General features: G+C 44.4%; 1 protein-coding gene across 13 annotated transcripts in view; it reads right to left on the bottom strand.

Annotated features, from left to right (window-relative positions):
* SH3KBP1 (SH3 domain containing kinase binding protein 1) overlaps positions 1-15560 on the bottom strand; it is a 312915-nt gene that overhangs the window by 60999 nt on the left and 236356 nt on the right. For all 13 annotated transcript variants that reach the window (XM_069464019.1, XM_069464022.1, XM_069464020.1 and 10 more), the window contains one exon: positions 9585-9692. In XM_069464019.1, coding sequence (XP_069320120.1) covers positions 9585-9692 — 108 coding nt within the window. The remainder of the gene's footprint in view (positions 1-9584; positions 9693-15560) is intronic.

Here is a 15560-nt window from a genome sequence, read left to right as displayed (position 1 = left end):
AATGGTGGGGAGGGGTGGCTGGGAGTCAAGCCCAGGGATGTCTGACCCACAGGCATGCTCTTAACCACCCTAAAGAGTCCACCCTGCCAGAGAATATCCACAAGGCAAACCATCACATGGCCATGAAACCACACAAGGAGTTTATGAAAGCACAGGGAACTGTATTATGTTAAAGTTAGGGGGAAAAAACGGGTATCAAATTGCAGCTACAGTATGAGCTCAACTATGCGACAACATATAGAGAAAGACAAAGAGACTGGGAAAAAAGGCATTGAAAGCGGTGATCTCTGATTATGGGTACGTATACGCGTGTATGTTTGTGTTTCCTTCTTAATGTTTTTCTGTATTATCTGAGTCCAGACAAGTATACTTTATTATAAACAAGAAAGCAAGCTGCTCTGAGGCCACCTGCCCTATATACAGGTGCGCCATGGATAGACCTGTTTCTGGCTCATGGTTTCACACTATTCTTTCTTCTTTTGTCAGCCCCTTCTAGCTTCTCCACCGAAACCTTTCTTTTTCTTCCTTCCTTCTGTTTTTGTGTAAATCAGACTGAGGACAGATGTGTGTTTTACCTAATGAAGTTATTGAAACTCTGCCCGATTAACCATCCTTTACCTTAGAATCAGAGAATAGGCATACCTCCCAGATAGTGTGGTTCCAGACTACTGCAATGAAGCGAATATCGCAATAAAGCAAGTGACAGGCTTTTTTTTTTTTTTTTGGTTTCTCAGTGCACATAAATGTTTATACTACACTGTCATCTATTAAGTGTGCAATAATAGCATTTTGTCCAAAAAAGAGTACATAATTGAAAAATACTTTATTGCTAAAACATGCTAAGGATCATCTGAGTGTTCAGCAAGTTGTCATCCTTTTGCTGGTGGAGGGTCTTGCCTCGATGTGGATGGCTGCTGACTGGTCAGGGTAGTGGTCGCTGAAGGTTGGGGTGGTTGTGGCAATTTCTTAAAATGAGGCAACAATGAAGTTTGCCGCATCGATTGACTTTCTTTCACAAAAGATTTCTCTGTGGCACACGATGCTGTTTGATAGCATTTGACCCACAGTAGAACTTCTTTCAAGATTGGAGTCAATCCTCTCAAACCCTGACACTGGCTTTATCAACTTTTTCCCTTGAGCACTTGGAAGCCAGTCTAGGGTTCTTAATTGGCCTAATTTCAATACTGTTGTGTCTCAGGGAGTAGGGAGGCCCGAGGAGAGGGAGACAGACGGGGGATGGACAGTCAGCGAAGCAGTAAGAACACGCATGACGCTGTTCAATTACGTTTGTCTCATATGCGTGCCGTTTGTGGCACCCCCAAAGCAATTGCCACAGGAACTAAGATCACTGATCACAGATCCCCATAACAGATATAATAATAAGGTATGAAATATTGTGAAAGTTACACAGAGACACAAAGTGAGCACATACCGCTGGAAAAAATGGCACCAATAGATTTGTTCCACGCAGTGTTGCCACAAACCCTCAATTTGTAAAAAACACAGGGTCTATGAAGCACAATAAAGTGGAGTGCAGTGAAACGAAGTATGCTTGTAATTTCTTACTCACGCAACCGCCAACACCCTGTGGCCTTATTCTTCCCAGCCAAGTCCCAACAACGCCTACCCCTGGGTGTCTTCCTCACTCCTAGCTGGTTTGAAAATTTCTATAACCAATTGCACATGAGCTCCCTCTCACTGAGGCCGTTACCCTAGCGACCTTGCCTCAAAACCACAGGGCCCCACATTTTACAAAGACAATTACAAGTCATCATATTTTCCAGGATTACTGGGCAAAGAAAAAAAAAATCGCTGTTGTGTCAGATTCAGCATGTAGCAGACACATGAAATGTGACAGAGCAGAGGGGCACTGGGGGAGGAAAAGGGGATGAGCAATGTCGCGCTAACAGACAGCGTATGCAAAGTGTGGTCACAACAAGTGTGTGTGTGTGAACATGGCAAAGGGCGGAGACAGAAGTGTGAATTTTTGTTCGGATTGCGAAGGCAGTTGGGGCAGTTTGGGAAGGAAGGAACAGTTTGGGAGCTGTCTGTCTTGCGTCTACCATGCTTGAGCAATGCTGGCCAGGTGCCTGTTTTGCTTAGTAGCTGAGCGGATCACAGGTTTGCGTCTCATTTTTTGTTTTTCCTTTACTGACTTCACTTTTTCTGGTTCCATCAAACTTAACCAGCCTTCGTGCCTCCTCCGATGAGAAAAGACGTTGCATTTTCAAATAAAATGGCTTTTAAGGTAATTCTAAACAAAACTCAGGGCTAGGGTTCCATGTAGCTCTGAACTGCCCCCACCCCCACCCCAGTGATTCATAAAGTATTGCACATGGGCCTACAGTTTTTTTTTTTTTTAAATGCAACAGGAAGACAGGGAAGTGAGAACCGAGAAGGCGGAGTAGCAAAACGTGACAGTAAAAAATTCATCACAAGAGGTCACGATTCTCAACTGAAAAGACATGAGCAGATCATTCAGTTGAGTCCCCTCCACATGTCCAGTTGTGACTGGAGAAAGGAAATGGGGCTGGGGGTCTTCCGGGTTAAACAGGAGGTCACGGTTTCCTCTGCAAAATTTAACAGCAATAAAGTATTAACTAGTAGGTACACAGACAGAAACATCCTTTCAACTCAGGCAAGCATTTTATAATAAGTGCTGATTTTTTAGAGGCACTTGTTCTATTTATTCCTTTATCCCTCCCTCCACGGTGAAAGTAAAATCTCTAGCTCCAAACTCAGGTGGCTTCAGCCTGCTCAATTCACAGGTAAGTATTAAGCAAACCAGTGGATGTCAGAGCTACAAGTGATCATAAAAGTCCCCTTTACAGCTGAGAACACTAAGGCCCAGTGGGGCTCTGTCACCAGCTAGTTTGTAGCCGGAGGGGGTCCAAAATTCACGTTTCTCAACATCCAGACTGTGGGAATTCATTTAAAAAGAGCCAACATAAAAATGTTGATAACAAAATCAACGAGCCAACATCTGATTTCTGAGAGAGTCCAATGCCTTCCATGGTCTTCATGTATGCAGGACACATAGGCCTAAGCGTGTGTGTGTCTATGTCCGACTGTGTGTAGAGTTGTTGGTTTCAACGGATATATTAGCTAGACTTGATTTTTCCCTTTACACTACCAGGAAGGAAATAGATCTGAATGTTCTGGAATGAGGATGGCAGGAAGACAAGGTTTCCGGATTTCAGAACAGACTCTGCCCTTTGTTGGACAAGACTGGCCAGTCCCAGGCAAAAGAGCTCGTCAGGGGGCTCAGCTGTTCTCCCACCTGTTCTCTCGGATTTGCCCCTTTGCCTCTTGAGCCAGTTGCCTCCAGAGATCTGGCCCCAGAGATGTGATTTGTTGAAGAATAACCAGAGGAGTGTACCCTGATGGCTGGGTACCCCTTGGGGGGCTTCGTCAGAGGAATATGGTAAGGTTCTGGAAGCAAATCTCAGCTTGATTTTGAGCAACTCTGGACCTGAGGAAGCTCTCCTCCATGCATTCAACTAAGTTCTCTGGAAGTGTCTGTGTGTAAGGCTGGAGAGGGGACACAAATGGACAGTTCCTGACTAAGGCACAGCTCTAGAAACACATGGGGATCTCACTCTGCCCTTTTATCTCCTGCCCCAGGAGACCAGCCCATGCCTTTGAAATGTGCAGCTGAAGCTATGCTCTGGGTGATAATAGTGTCTGCTCCTCTGTACCCTGCAGAGTCCCCAGCAACTGCCTGCCCTGTCACCTGCACAGGAGATCCCTGGGAATTGCTGTGTATCCTGCTCTTGAAAGGGTCTTTCTCTAGTTTCTTCTCTCAGCCTCTGGCCTGGTGGCCTACATCCATGGTCTTCCTCCTGGCTGGTCCCATGCAGACTGATTGATGGCCTATTTGGGTGGTCAGCCAGGCCTTGGCATCTGGCATCTCCCTAACATGCTCTCTCAGGTCACCCCTTGGCTCACCCCTTCACTCCATCCACCCCACCCTGGGGGCAATGCCTTGATTCCATACCCAGACCCCACGACTAGATGGAAGGACCTGGGACCCCTTTTCCCTGGGCAGGGGAATCTGACAGGAGCCCAGCTTCCCCTGCCCCTCCCTCCACTCTTCATCCTCTTTTGTACAAGACAGAGCAGCAAGCAGGAGAGGAGGGACAGAAGGATGGGAAGGTGCACCTTGGCACCAAACAACCAAAGGACAAAGGATTTCTGACTGCCAACCATGTACCATGCACGCTATTAGCTTCTATGACTGAGACACTTGGGACATGGGTTCTGCCTTCAAAGGGTACTGGCCATACTCACTGCTGGAGAAGGGAGAGGAAATGCTACCTAGGTGGCTTTGAGGAAGCCTGTTTGGGCTACATCAATAGGCTGCACTTGGGTGACATTAATGCCTTAACAAGCCCTATTCCTTTGCATGTGAAACCACCCAGGAAACTAAACATACAAAGACGAATAATGTTGTAGGTGAATTGTTTTCCATGAGGCTGCTTATTAGAAGCACATATTTATTTCTTCTAGAAGACAAAAAAAAAAAAAAAAAAAAGCCCAGGGAAATAATTTACTGGGCATTTTTATAAACTATAGTAGTTCTCAAAAGGCTAAAGGACATGACGAGGAACAAAGAAAATTTTGGCTGAGTTCTACAAATGTTTGGATTTTATGAACTCAGCTGTCAGAAGACAGGGGCTAAGGTAAGGGGCCTCCTGAGAACTTGGTAAAGAGGAAGTAGCTAAACTAGTTAAACCAGCAAAATTCACCTATGGTGGATTAGCTATTGTGGGAATTGAGCAAGAGATTTCTTTTTCTGTAAATTTTGGAACTTGCAAAACTTCTGCTGAGTGATCTAGAACAATCTTAAGAGGCTGGGTTGGCAGGATTATAACTGAAAAAATGGAAAATCTAATTGATTGTATCACAATGTGTCTGGAGACTGATGTCAATAGGAAGAGTCTGAAACAGGTCAGTCATGGAAACAAAGAAAAATGGACAGTTGCTGAGGCCAATGGTGCCGTGTTCCTGTAAGCATTATCTGGGCTTAGCTGAGTTCAATGCATGGCTCCCTTGGCAAACTAACCCCTTTGAGGCATTAGGGGGCCTCAAGAGATACCTGCAAGACCCTTTGTAAGGACAGGAAACTCCTCTCGTTTTGATTTCTTGCTTTCCCAGCAAGCACCGGGTAAGTGTGGTTTCTGGTAAAGCCTGGCTTCTAAGGAATCGGGTCCCCAGGGGGCAAATGCTCGGGGCAGGCAGGCCCACACATTCCAGACTGGCTGGCATCTGAGTCTTGTTGCAATTAGTAAGCCAGCAGCCTGCCACCTGAGTGAGTCTCTGTGTGTCGACAAAGGTGAGCCTGCATCACAGTCACAGGGACATCTTCAAGGGCAGGTTTCTGAGTCCCTGAGGCTGAGAGGCAGCCCCTCTATTGTGGAGCATTCACTAGGGAAACGTCTACAGGAATCTTAGCAATGTCCCCATTCTTGACATGGCACAAACTCTGAAGAGCCCTCCCAATCAAAGCATGGTAGATCAGTAATGCCTTCTTCTGACAATTTGAATGGCTTCTCTTAAAAGAACCAGAGCCTGAGACTTTCTTAAAACACCATCTTTCAGAAACACTATTTTTCAGAATCCCTATTCTATTTTTTTTCTTTCTTTTAATGATAGTTGTTTCTGCTGTTCTTGAGAGTCCAAGTTCCCCGTTATCCTTCAGTAACAATGACAGAGCACACACATTGCTTCATTAGAGCTCTCAGAATATTTAATCTTTCCATCCAGGTATTCAATTTTACTGTCAAGCCTCAAAATAAATAGACAGCCATTGAATCTTGGTTCTCTTATAAATAGCTTACATAATTGCTCTAAAATATGCACCAAGAGATCAACGGATGCTCTCCTGGAATATCTTCAGGAAAAGCCCCAAAGCGTTTGTCACCCTGCTGAGAGAGAATCCACTAAGCACTCACAAAAAGGAAGATGGCCAGGAATTCCAAAAGGCCTTGTGGTCACCACCTGAATTCACACCCCAGCAAAAAAATACACCAGCCTCATCAGAATGCTCTGGTGATGCCTTCTGAGTCAAGAGGCCTGCTGTTGAATAAATGCCATTTGCTTCTATCTACCCTAATCATCACAGATCATCCTCTTTTCTGGGTGAATGACTGCAACCCCAGTCACTGGCAAGACAAGATGACATCTGCTGAAACCAGTGGCAGAATGTTTCAGACTCTGTCATTCACATAGTGCCTTCATGTTAATGATTCTAATCATCTTTATACTGTCAACTCAGCAAATGACAGCCCCATCTCCAGTCACATTGCCACCAACTCACCAATACTCTAGGTGTAGCAATAAAGGCTGGCATAACAACTAGTGCAAAGCTGGTTGGCTGGTTTTATAGGTCAGAGGGGATAAAAAAGGATGTTAGACTTCGAATTTCTCAAAGCTAAGTGCTACATTATACAATCACTTTTCAGCTGTAGGTATTATTTTTTTTGACAGGTATGACTATTGTTTCCCTAAAATTGGGTTTTCTGCTTCATAGGGACAATGCTAAAAGACTTATCAAAGAGATGGTGGCTGGTATGTCTGGAGTTTGAGAGGTGCCCCTGGGGGCCCCAAAGAGCATTCATGCCCCAACGAGCAAGCCAAGCCGAGTCCACTCATCACTGACAACTTCACTCTCCCAATGGAAGCACTCCCCTTAATAGCTTATGTAACACAGAACCTGTAGAAAAGTACACTATGGAGAATCTCTTCCCTGAATGAATTTATTGCCCCACAAAAATAAGACCAGGAACTAGAAGGCAGGGTGCCACAGTGGAGGCAACTGCGGGCTTTGCCCATTTGTTAAAAGAATGATCCAGATTTTCCCCTAGCCTTCAAAGTCCTACCGCCTATCACCACAAAAATGAAAACTATGTGAGGTAATGCATATGTTAGCTAGATTGAGTCAATCCACAATGCATATGCACTTCAAAGTATCATGTTGTACTCGTAAATACATACAATTTTTTAAAAACCATACTGCCTCAATCAGAAGCAATAAGGTGGCAAATGTCTAAGAGGATGGCTGCTTTCTAAGATTCCCTGGCTAAAGACAGAGGAGTCACCATGAAGGTCTTAGTGTTCAAATATTTCAGGACATGACCAGCTTTTACTAGTCTCCCAAAGATAGGTGAAAAGGGTGAAAGAGGCAGTTGGGATGGCCCCCTTGCCTCCTCTCACTCGGAGAGGCCTGTGCCAGGTGTCCTTTCAGAAAGGTCTGGCAGGTCTCTATGGTCCTAAACACCAGACCTGCTGCCTAACTCTAAGCCCACAAGGGCAGCAACTGTGTGTGCGCTTCACTTCCAATCAAACAGCACAGTGGCCAGCCCAGAGAAGGGACTCAATGAATACCGAGTGAATGAATGAATGAAAATACAACACCACTGTCAGGCAGCAGATCCAGAAAAAATACGAGAAATAACATGAAGGTTGTGCCATTCTCTGCTCACGTGTCTCTACAAGCGTATTTTATAAATCCCTAGATTTTTTTTAATGGCTACTCAAAGTTTTTAGATGCATTTGGATCCCCAGGGAAGTTCACTAAGACATCAGGATAACTGTGTTGATTTAATCAGCTGAAGCAAAAAGAACCAGAGTCAGCCTTCTATCATTAATTGACAGTTTTAGCTGGAGCCTTCCCCTGTTGTGATGATATAATAGTAATGATAAAGACCACGAGAGTTAACCTGTATGGGGCATTTACCAACTACCAGGCATTGTGCTTAAGAATTTATGTGCATCATTATAGTAAATATTCTCAACAGTTCAACAAGGTAGGTACAATTATTCACAATTTTATGGATGAGAATATTGAGGCTTAGAGACATTCAGTGACTTGGCCTTGGCTATAGAACAAGTAAGTGACGAGTCAGGATTCAAACCCAGGCCTATTCGATGCTACAGCCTAGAGTCATGACCACTATACTCTATGTTTGCCAAACCTCATTCCTGTGTCCTATTATTTCAAAACATTTCCAGTCATTACTAAGTGTTTGGTGTCTGTTTTTCTAAGTGACTAATTTTGTCAAATTAGTCCACCATTGCTATAGTCATCACTAAAAACATTTCAAATGGTTTTGCTTGGTGGAAAATTTCCTTATTGAATGATGAGCTCTTCTCTGTGACGTGAATTTATTTTCCTCCTAAAATATGTGAGGGGGACTGGCAGGTGGGGCTATCATCACTTAGATACCTGCTTCCTGCTCCTACACAGGCACTTCTCAAACTGTAACGTGCAAAGAGATCACCTGAGAATCTCGTTAAAATGCAGATTCCAACGCACCAGGTCTGGGGTGGGGTCTGAGCATTTCTAACAAGCTCTCAGGTGATGCTGACATTGCTGGTCCATGGACCACACTTTGAATATCAAGGCTCTAGAAAACATTAGGAAGCAGAATCCAGATTCTCCAGAACCCAAACTCAGACACCAAGAAGAATAACAGGTGTGGAACAGAATATCCTTCACCTAAACAATACAAGAAAGAGATCAAAAAGCCTAAAAAAATTGTGGCCATAGCCTTCAAATCAGCCTAACACTCTTTGGGGCTTAATCTTGGCAGGTGCCAATACCATCTAGCTTCTTAAACAACTACATCTGTTCATCTAAGTAGCACACACATCATTAAATGCTAGCCTAGTATCCTTGGTAACCAATCCACCAGCACTGTAGCTATCCTTCCCGCACCTCAGCCCTACCCGAATGGTTATGTGTCAAGGTCAGGTTCAGCATCCGTCTAGTAACAGAGCCTCCGGGCATGAAGACGGCCCAGACTGGGAAAGGTGGGCAGAAGTCGTGCAAAAGCCTGAGCAAAGAGCCCTGAGGTGCAGAACAGGATGGATAAGACTAAATCACCGCCCCCTTTATGCTATGAAGTGTTAACTTTTCAACATTTCTTACTACATCATTAGCAGGAAAAGAATATACCTGGGGTGAGGCAAGCGAGGGTGGACTGGCTCATTTCAACAGCATCATTAAATGGGTTCCCACAAAGAGAGAACACAGATGAGAGGTGAGTATATAGAGATATATGGAAGTGTGTGGACACACACATATGCAAATATAGTGTAGAATGACTAGCAGGCCTGGCTCTGCATCTGCAGCCTTACAATGTGCTTTCCAGCCACTTCCACAACACTGGCTACTTTAACACCCCCAAGGACCATGCTACGTGGGGTGCAGGCAGTCCACTTACTGAACAGAGCACCCAAGGTTCTCATGGTTTATTTGGGCCCTCAAATATGCCAGGTACTGCACCAAGTGCAGTACTGCACAAGTACTGTACACACATTATCTTGCTTATATATGCAACAACTCTAGTATAGGGATCACTTGCACCAGCTCACAGACGAGTCCTGTGATGAACTTGTTATAGGGTTAGGGCAGCCAAGGACTCAGAAGCCCAGTCCATTGAACATTCAAATGCTAATGTTCTTCAAGATTACATCAAACCTCCCCCACCCCATCCCCCATGCCCTATCCCAAATCCCATCATTGAAGCCACAATTCTGACAGCGTGTGGGGCACTGAGATCAGAGCCAGGGAGACTTACATTCCCCTCCTTTTCAAAGTCTGGTGGAAGTAACTTCACGAAGTTATCGGGGAACACTCCTCGTCTGCCGTTGAGCTCTCCTTCCCACCAGCCTACATCGATGCAGTCCTAGGAAACAGGAAAACAGAGAGTGAGAGATGGGGGCAACCACCCTCCAGAGAGGTCTGACATCCCTTTCGAGAGAATGGAGGCCCTTTCCTTGAGGCTGGTATCAATGAGACAATGGTTACTAAGTCAGCACAAACCCCGAAGTCAGAGGGGAGAACAAAAGCTTAAGTTGGCTAGGGCTGCAGGCTAGGACTCAACACCCAGTGCTGCTTTTAGATGCCCTGGATCAATAAGGTCTTCTTTTCTCCTCTTGAAAGATGGGAGAGCATGTATTTTTTTCATTTTAATTTTACTGAAATAAAAGTATTTAACTGCAAACGGGGCTTAGAAAATATAACATACACAAATGTCCTCTGTGATTAGCCTGTCACAAAGCCTGTCAAAATTAAAAAGGGCTTTGCAGCAGTCAGCCAAGCATAAGAAAAAAATCACACCTTATGCAAGCTCATTAATGTGCTGCTCTCCTTCACCTTCGCCTTTTGATGTTGACGGGGCACAGTTGTCATTGTGAAAAGCCCTTCCCTCCACCTTACAGCACTCGATGTTTGCTTACCAAATGAATGAATAAATCTATTTGTTCTTCCAGATCAAACATGCTTTCCTTTGAAAAATCTCTATTCTGCCCATGCATTAAATGTTTATTGAGTACCTACTCTGTGCAGTGCACTGAGCCAGGAGCTAGGGAAAGGGCAGGGGCAACACCAGCAGGAGCCTGGCCTTTGCCATGAGCCCAGTGGCTTCATGGTGTTCCTGGGCACTCAACCTCGTGCCACAAAACCACTTCTAGTTTTTCCCATTTTCGATCGGTTAGAAGTCCAATTTGCTGTAATTTTATAATCCATCTCGCATTGGTCCTCTGGGTCCAAATCCACTTCTACCACCAGATCCAGGACTTGCCTGGCCTACTGTAAACTTCCTCACTTGGGTATCCCTCCCTGCCGGGTGTCCACACAACATACACATTGCTGTCAAATATGGCGTCCTTGAGTAAAAACCTGATCCTCAGACTTGTGATCAAAAATTTCCAGTTGAAGTCCAAAACGAGCAAAGGCTTTCCAAAAAACACTGGTAACACAGAAGACTTTTAAAGTTACATCTGAAGCAAGAAGATGAAGAAGAAAGAGAGGACATCATGCTCAGGGCCCATGGAGAAACCCCATGGTCTTCTATACACCAATGGGATTGGGGAAGGGACCAGGAGGGCTTGAGCATGAGACATGCAGCTGGCCCAAGGCCTTGCTGCAGGCCTCTGCAGAGCCGTGGCTTACCTGGCTCACTTGTGCCTTGCTAGATCATACATTCCAAGCAAGGTGACGGTCACATCTGACCTTTTCACCATTATACCCCCAGCCCTGTGCACAATACCTCATGTAATAAATATTTGTGGAATCAATGAAGACGTTTTCTAACCCTGATTCTGTGATCTCTTGCAATCCAAAACTTGAATTACTACAGGATAAGATGGCCTCCGTCTACTTGAACTCCTGGGGATTCTACACAAGTTGGCATAAGGCCTACCTCAGGTGAGAAGTAAATGATCACCTCCTTGCCCTCCCCCAGTGGTATCTGTTACAAGGATAAACTGACCCCTTAGAAGAGAATGCAGATTTTGGAAATCAGTCCTGAGTCACTGACTATAAATTCTAGGCCCAACCAATACCAGAAAACAAAAACACTTGAAGCATCAAGTTCAGATTTTACCCAGAACAAAACAAGGGTTCAAAAGGCTTCCAACATGAAAGAATGTTTATCTTTCTGGAAAAATGATAATGAGAAGGCCAGGTAAATAGTCTGGTCCTACCCATGTTACATTACTCCCTGAACAATCTAGCATCAGTCCCCAAAGAGAGATTTACAAAAACAGGGGCAGTGGTGGCAGGATTTGGTGGCTTCTGAGGTTCTTCTGACCCTGAGATGTTATGAATGTCACCTATGATACCAAAAAAACTTATAAAGGAGGCAGGGGTGGAATTCCTTTACCCCTAAATCCTTGGAAATTAAGTCTCTCAATCCAAAAGGCTCTGCTTCCAAGAAAATTCCTGGAACATTTTTTTTTCCTTTCTCTTCTTTTTCTGGATATGCCCTCTCATCTTCAAAACCCAACTTGAAACTCACCTTTAGGAAAGTGATGATGCTGAATGCTTTACCATTTAGCTAACGCTCAAGACTATGTTAATTTGTACTTCATTATATTCCACTCAATAAACATTTATTTATTTTTTTTATTTTTTTTTTTTGTTGAGACAGAGTCTCACTTTGTTGCCCAGGCTAGAGTGAGTGCCGTGGCGTCAGCTTAGCTCACAGCAACCTCAGACTCCTCGGCTTAAGCGATCCTACTGCCTCAGCCTCCCGAGTAGCTGGGACTACAGGCATGCGCCACTATGCCCGGCTAATTTTTTCTATATAGATTTTTAGTTGTCCATATAATGTCTTTCTATTTTTAGTAGAGACGGGGTCTCGCTCAGGCTGGTCTCGAACTCCTGACCTTGAGCAATCCACCCGCCTCGGCCTCCCAGAGTGCTAGGATTACAGGCGTGAGCCACCGCGCCCAGCCTCAATAAACATTTATTAAATGCAAAATATATTTAAGTTCTGTAGGCACCGAACATTAAACATACAAAGAACATGGTCTCTAACCCTAGGGAGCTTAGAAATGTACATGGAAAACAGATACACAGTATTATGCAAGGTCCTTTTGGGTAACAGGCATTGAATAAGTGCTCTAGTATCAAAAACAGAGAGAACCATTAACAGCTTTTCAAATAATCTTAAATCTTTTCAAGGGTGAAAGGTTTACTTATGAGAGGACTGGACTTCCCTCCACATTCATTTCAGATCGTCTGATACAGACCTGTCCACAAAAGGTGCTCAAATATTGTTTAGCGCTATTTTTCTTTCAAACTTCCTAAAATGGTGCAAATTCGTGCTTCACCTTAGCCTTATGCAAACAATAACCCAAGAACCTTTTTGCTTCATGTGTGAGAAAAATAATAAAGAAAATTTTAATAAGCAAAAGCCTGTCCAGAATAACTTTAGAACTTATGCATGCATGCCTCCAGGGGAAATCAGTGCATAATGACAAATTTATCATCTCTCTCATTGGTGATGACTGGCTTGGAGGGCTCATCTGTACTCAGCTCCTTAAGGAAAACAGTAACAGTGCTAATCATCACGTAATTCAAAGCAAGAGAGGCAAAGCACGATGGGAGAACACAATATATCTAATTGTTCTGATGAGTGTAAGAATAAACACAAGGCTCATGGATGAGATAAGCACAGTCAAAAAAGAAAACCGCCAGTGTGATTTAGAATACTAGCAGAAGCAAAAAAAGGGAGCTTGCTGCAGGACAGAAAGCGAGCTTGGGGTCAGGATGCCTGGAGTGGGATGGAGACTTACAGAGAACCGAGGTATTTTTTTTTTCCAGCAATAGAAGCTAACGTAAGGGAAACAGGAATAATTCTGACAGTGAAATGAGAAGTGAAAATAAGCCCTCTTCAACAAACCAGACGAAAGAACTAGTCTTCTGAAGACAGAGATGAAGTGAGAATTATTCGTACGAGGGCTGTACTTGCACAAATGTAAAACAGCAGCAAATTCAATTTATTTATTGAGAACCTAAAATGTGTAAGATGGGAAAGGAATCCAGAGGAAAAAAGAAAATCATGTCCTCATGGGGCTCCCATGCTCAGAGCCTAGTAGGGGAGGCAAATGCAGTGAATCAAAGTGGCACAGAAACACTGATAGGAGTGCTAGGCTGGATTTAAAAACTGGTGGAATCAAGAGAAGCCAGGCACCTGGAAGAAGAGAGAGAAAGGGCAAGGACCAAGGCAGTGAGCAAGGTCAAGGGCAGGATCACTGACTGTGAAGGCAGGGAAGAGGGAGAGTGGGACACTGTGCTCATGGAAGAGAATATTCAAGAACCAACCAACATCTACTAAACAGTGATGTGAGGTGTGAGGCAAGATAGCACCCATGAGTGATGGACAGAATGGAGGGGCAGGCTGTCAGTGACTTGTGAGGCTAGCATGCCATCAAGGTGGGAGTATATGTCCCCAAGGAAGATGGCAGGAGTTGAGTGAAGGCAGGACTACAAGGCAGTAGCTGATCACCGAGGAGAGAGGTGGGGTGGCTAAAGTACTGTAATTTATTTCTAAACCTGGAGTGCTATGAATAATTACACCAGGGCCACAGACATAACCCGAGACAATGGTCACTCTAGTGGATTTTCAGATTCTAATTAGGATGAGAAAGGATAGTGTAGGCCGGGGAGGGGATGAACTCTGAATGAGATGGGAGGTGGAAGTGAATAAAAGAGCAGCATGTAGATGAAAGCTTCCAGAAAAAACAATATTTAGAAATAAACTCTATTGGCAAGAAAGCAGAGGAAAGTAGACCTGGACCCTTATCAACAGTATGGAAAGAAATCACATTTCTGACATATAGTGTTTACTCTTCCATAATCAAGTCCTTAAAATGGCCAAAATGGTTTCTCTATGCCTCATCACCAGGCAGATATTAGAATAAAATATGATGTTTTTCCCTACAAAATGCAAATAATGTTTTTCCTTTTAAGGAATGAATTTACAGAGCCTTAGGCATGCTGCAGTCCAACTTCTATGTTGTGCACTATCTAGGCTTATTTGTTCTCTATTAGCATACTGCTAATAATGGCGAGCTCACTATGTCACGAGGTAGCCATTCCTTATGTTGCCTGACACGTTCAAGTGGAACTCAGAGAGAGATGGAAGAGAGCAAGCGTGGGCCATGGAACACTCATGCCGTTCACTAGTCATGAAAGTTCTCTGGATCTCAGTCTCTTGACACACCTGAAAATCTTTGCAAGGTGTAAAGAGTGACACAACTGCTGGCTGTTGTTACTGTCATTATTGTGTTATATGGACTGGTCCGAGTCTCTGGGGGATAATGTGATTGGGAAACCTTCTTAATTAAGCTCACGTGCATTTGTCACGTGACGCAGCACCATTCTTGGGTGCAGAGGAGCCACTCCTAGTCCCTGCTCCCTTGGGTGAAACCCCCTGGCAGCGGCTTACACGCTCGGAGCGGGGGCAGAGGAGGGATGCCAAGGCCCCGGGGTGTGTCTAAGGAAGGAGGCCTTGCCCAGACTTTAACATTGTGTCTAAGTCCACTCAATCCTGCCAGCATGGCCCCAGATAACCTGGCCGAAGCACTCTAGCACTCTACACAACCATCGTGCCAGGCACCAGCTGAGAACAGTCATCCCTGACATATGGCCTGTTGGCACAGAGAGGACCATGTGAGCTGGGAGTCACCACCGAGACCTGGTGTGCCTACCTCTAGTTTAGGCACTTCAAATCTTTACAAAAGACAAGCTTGCCACCTGGCTTTGTAAACTAGTTAAAAGAATGAGCAACAACCTCATCTTGGGCTGTTTTGTCAAGAGTCCAAAGCAACATATTAGACAAGTGGCCCTCAAATCTGGCTACACATTTAGAAACACCTGGGAATTTTTAAAAATCCCAATGCCTGGGCTAGGTCACACACCCATTAGATCACAGTTTCAGGGGGTGGGGGAAGTGCAGGAAATCAGGGCTTTTAAAAAGTCCCTAGGTCATTCCAGTGTGCAGGTTAAGAATCAGTGATTTAGACCAGTGCTTCTCAAACTTTAATGGACATTCTTCTCACTTAGGCATCTTGTAAAAATGCCAATTTGGATTCAATAGGTCTGGGGCAGGTGTGAGAATCAGCATTTCTAAGAGGTTCCCAGGTGATGTCAGTGCTGCTGCTCCGTGGACCACATTTTGAGTAGCAAGGTTCTTAAAAATGGTAAGCTCCTTGAAAATGAGGATCTTATCTTCACACCTTTGTACCCATCTAACACCTAGTAA

This window comes from Eulemur rufifrons, chromosome 30 (genome assembly GCF_041146395.1).
Source record: "Eulemur rufifrons isolate Redbay chromosome 30, OSU_ERuf_1, whole genome shotgun sequence".
Taxonomy (NCBI): domain Eukaryota; kingdom Metazoa; phylum Chordata; class Mammalia; order Primates; family Lemuridae; genus Eulemur; species Eulemur rufifrons.
The sequence above is the reverse complement of the archived record's forward strand: the minus strand, read 5'-3'. Positions and strand labels throughout refer to the sequence as shown.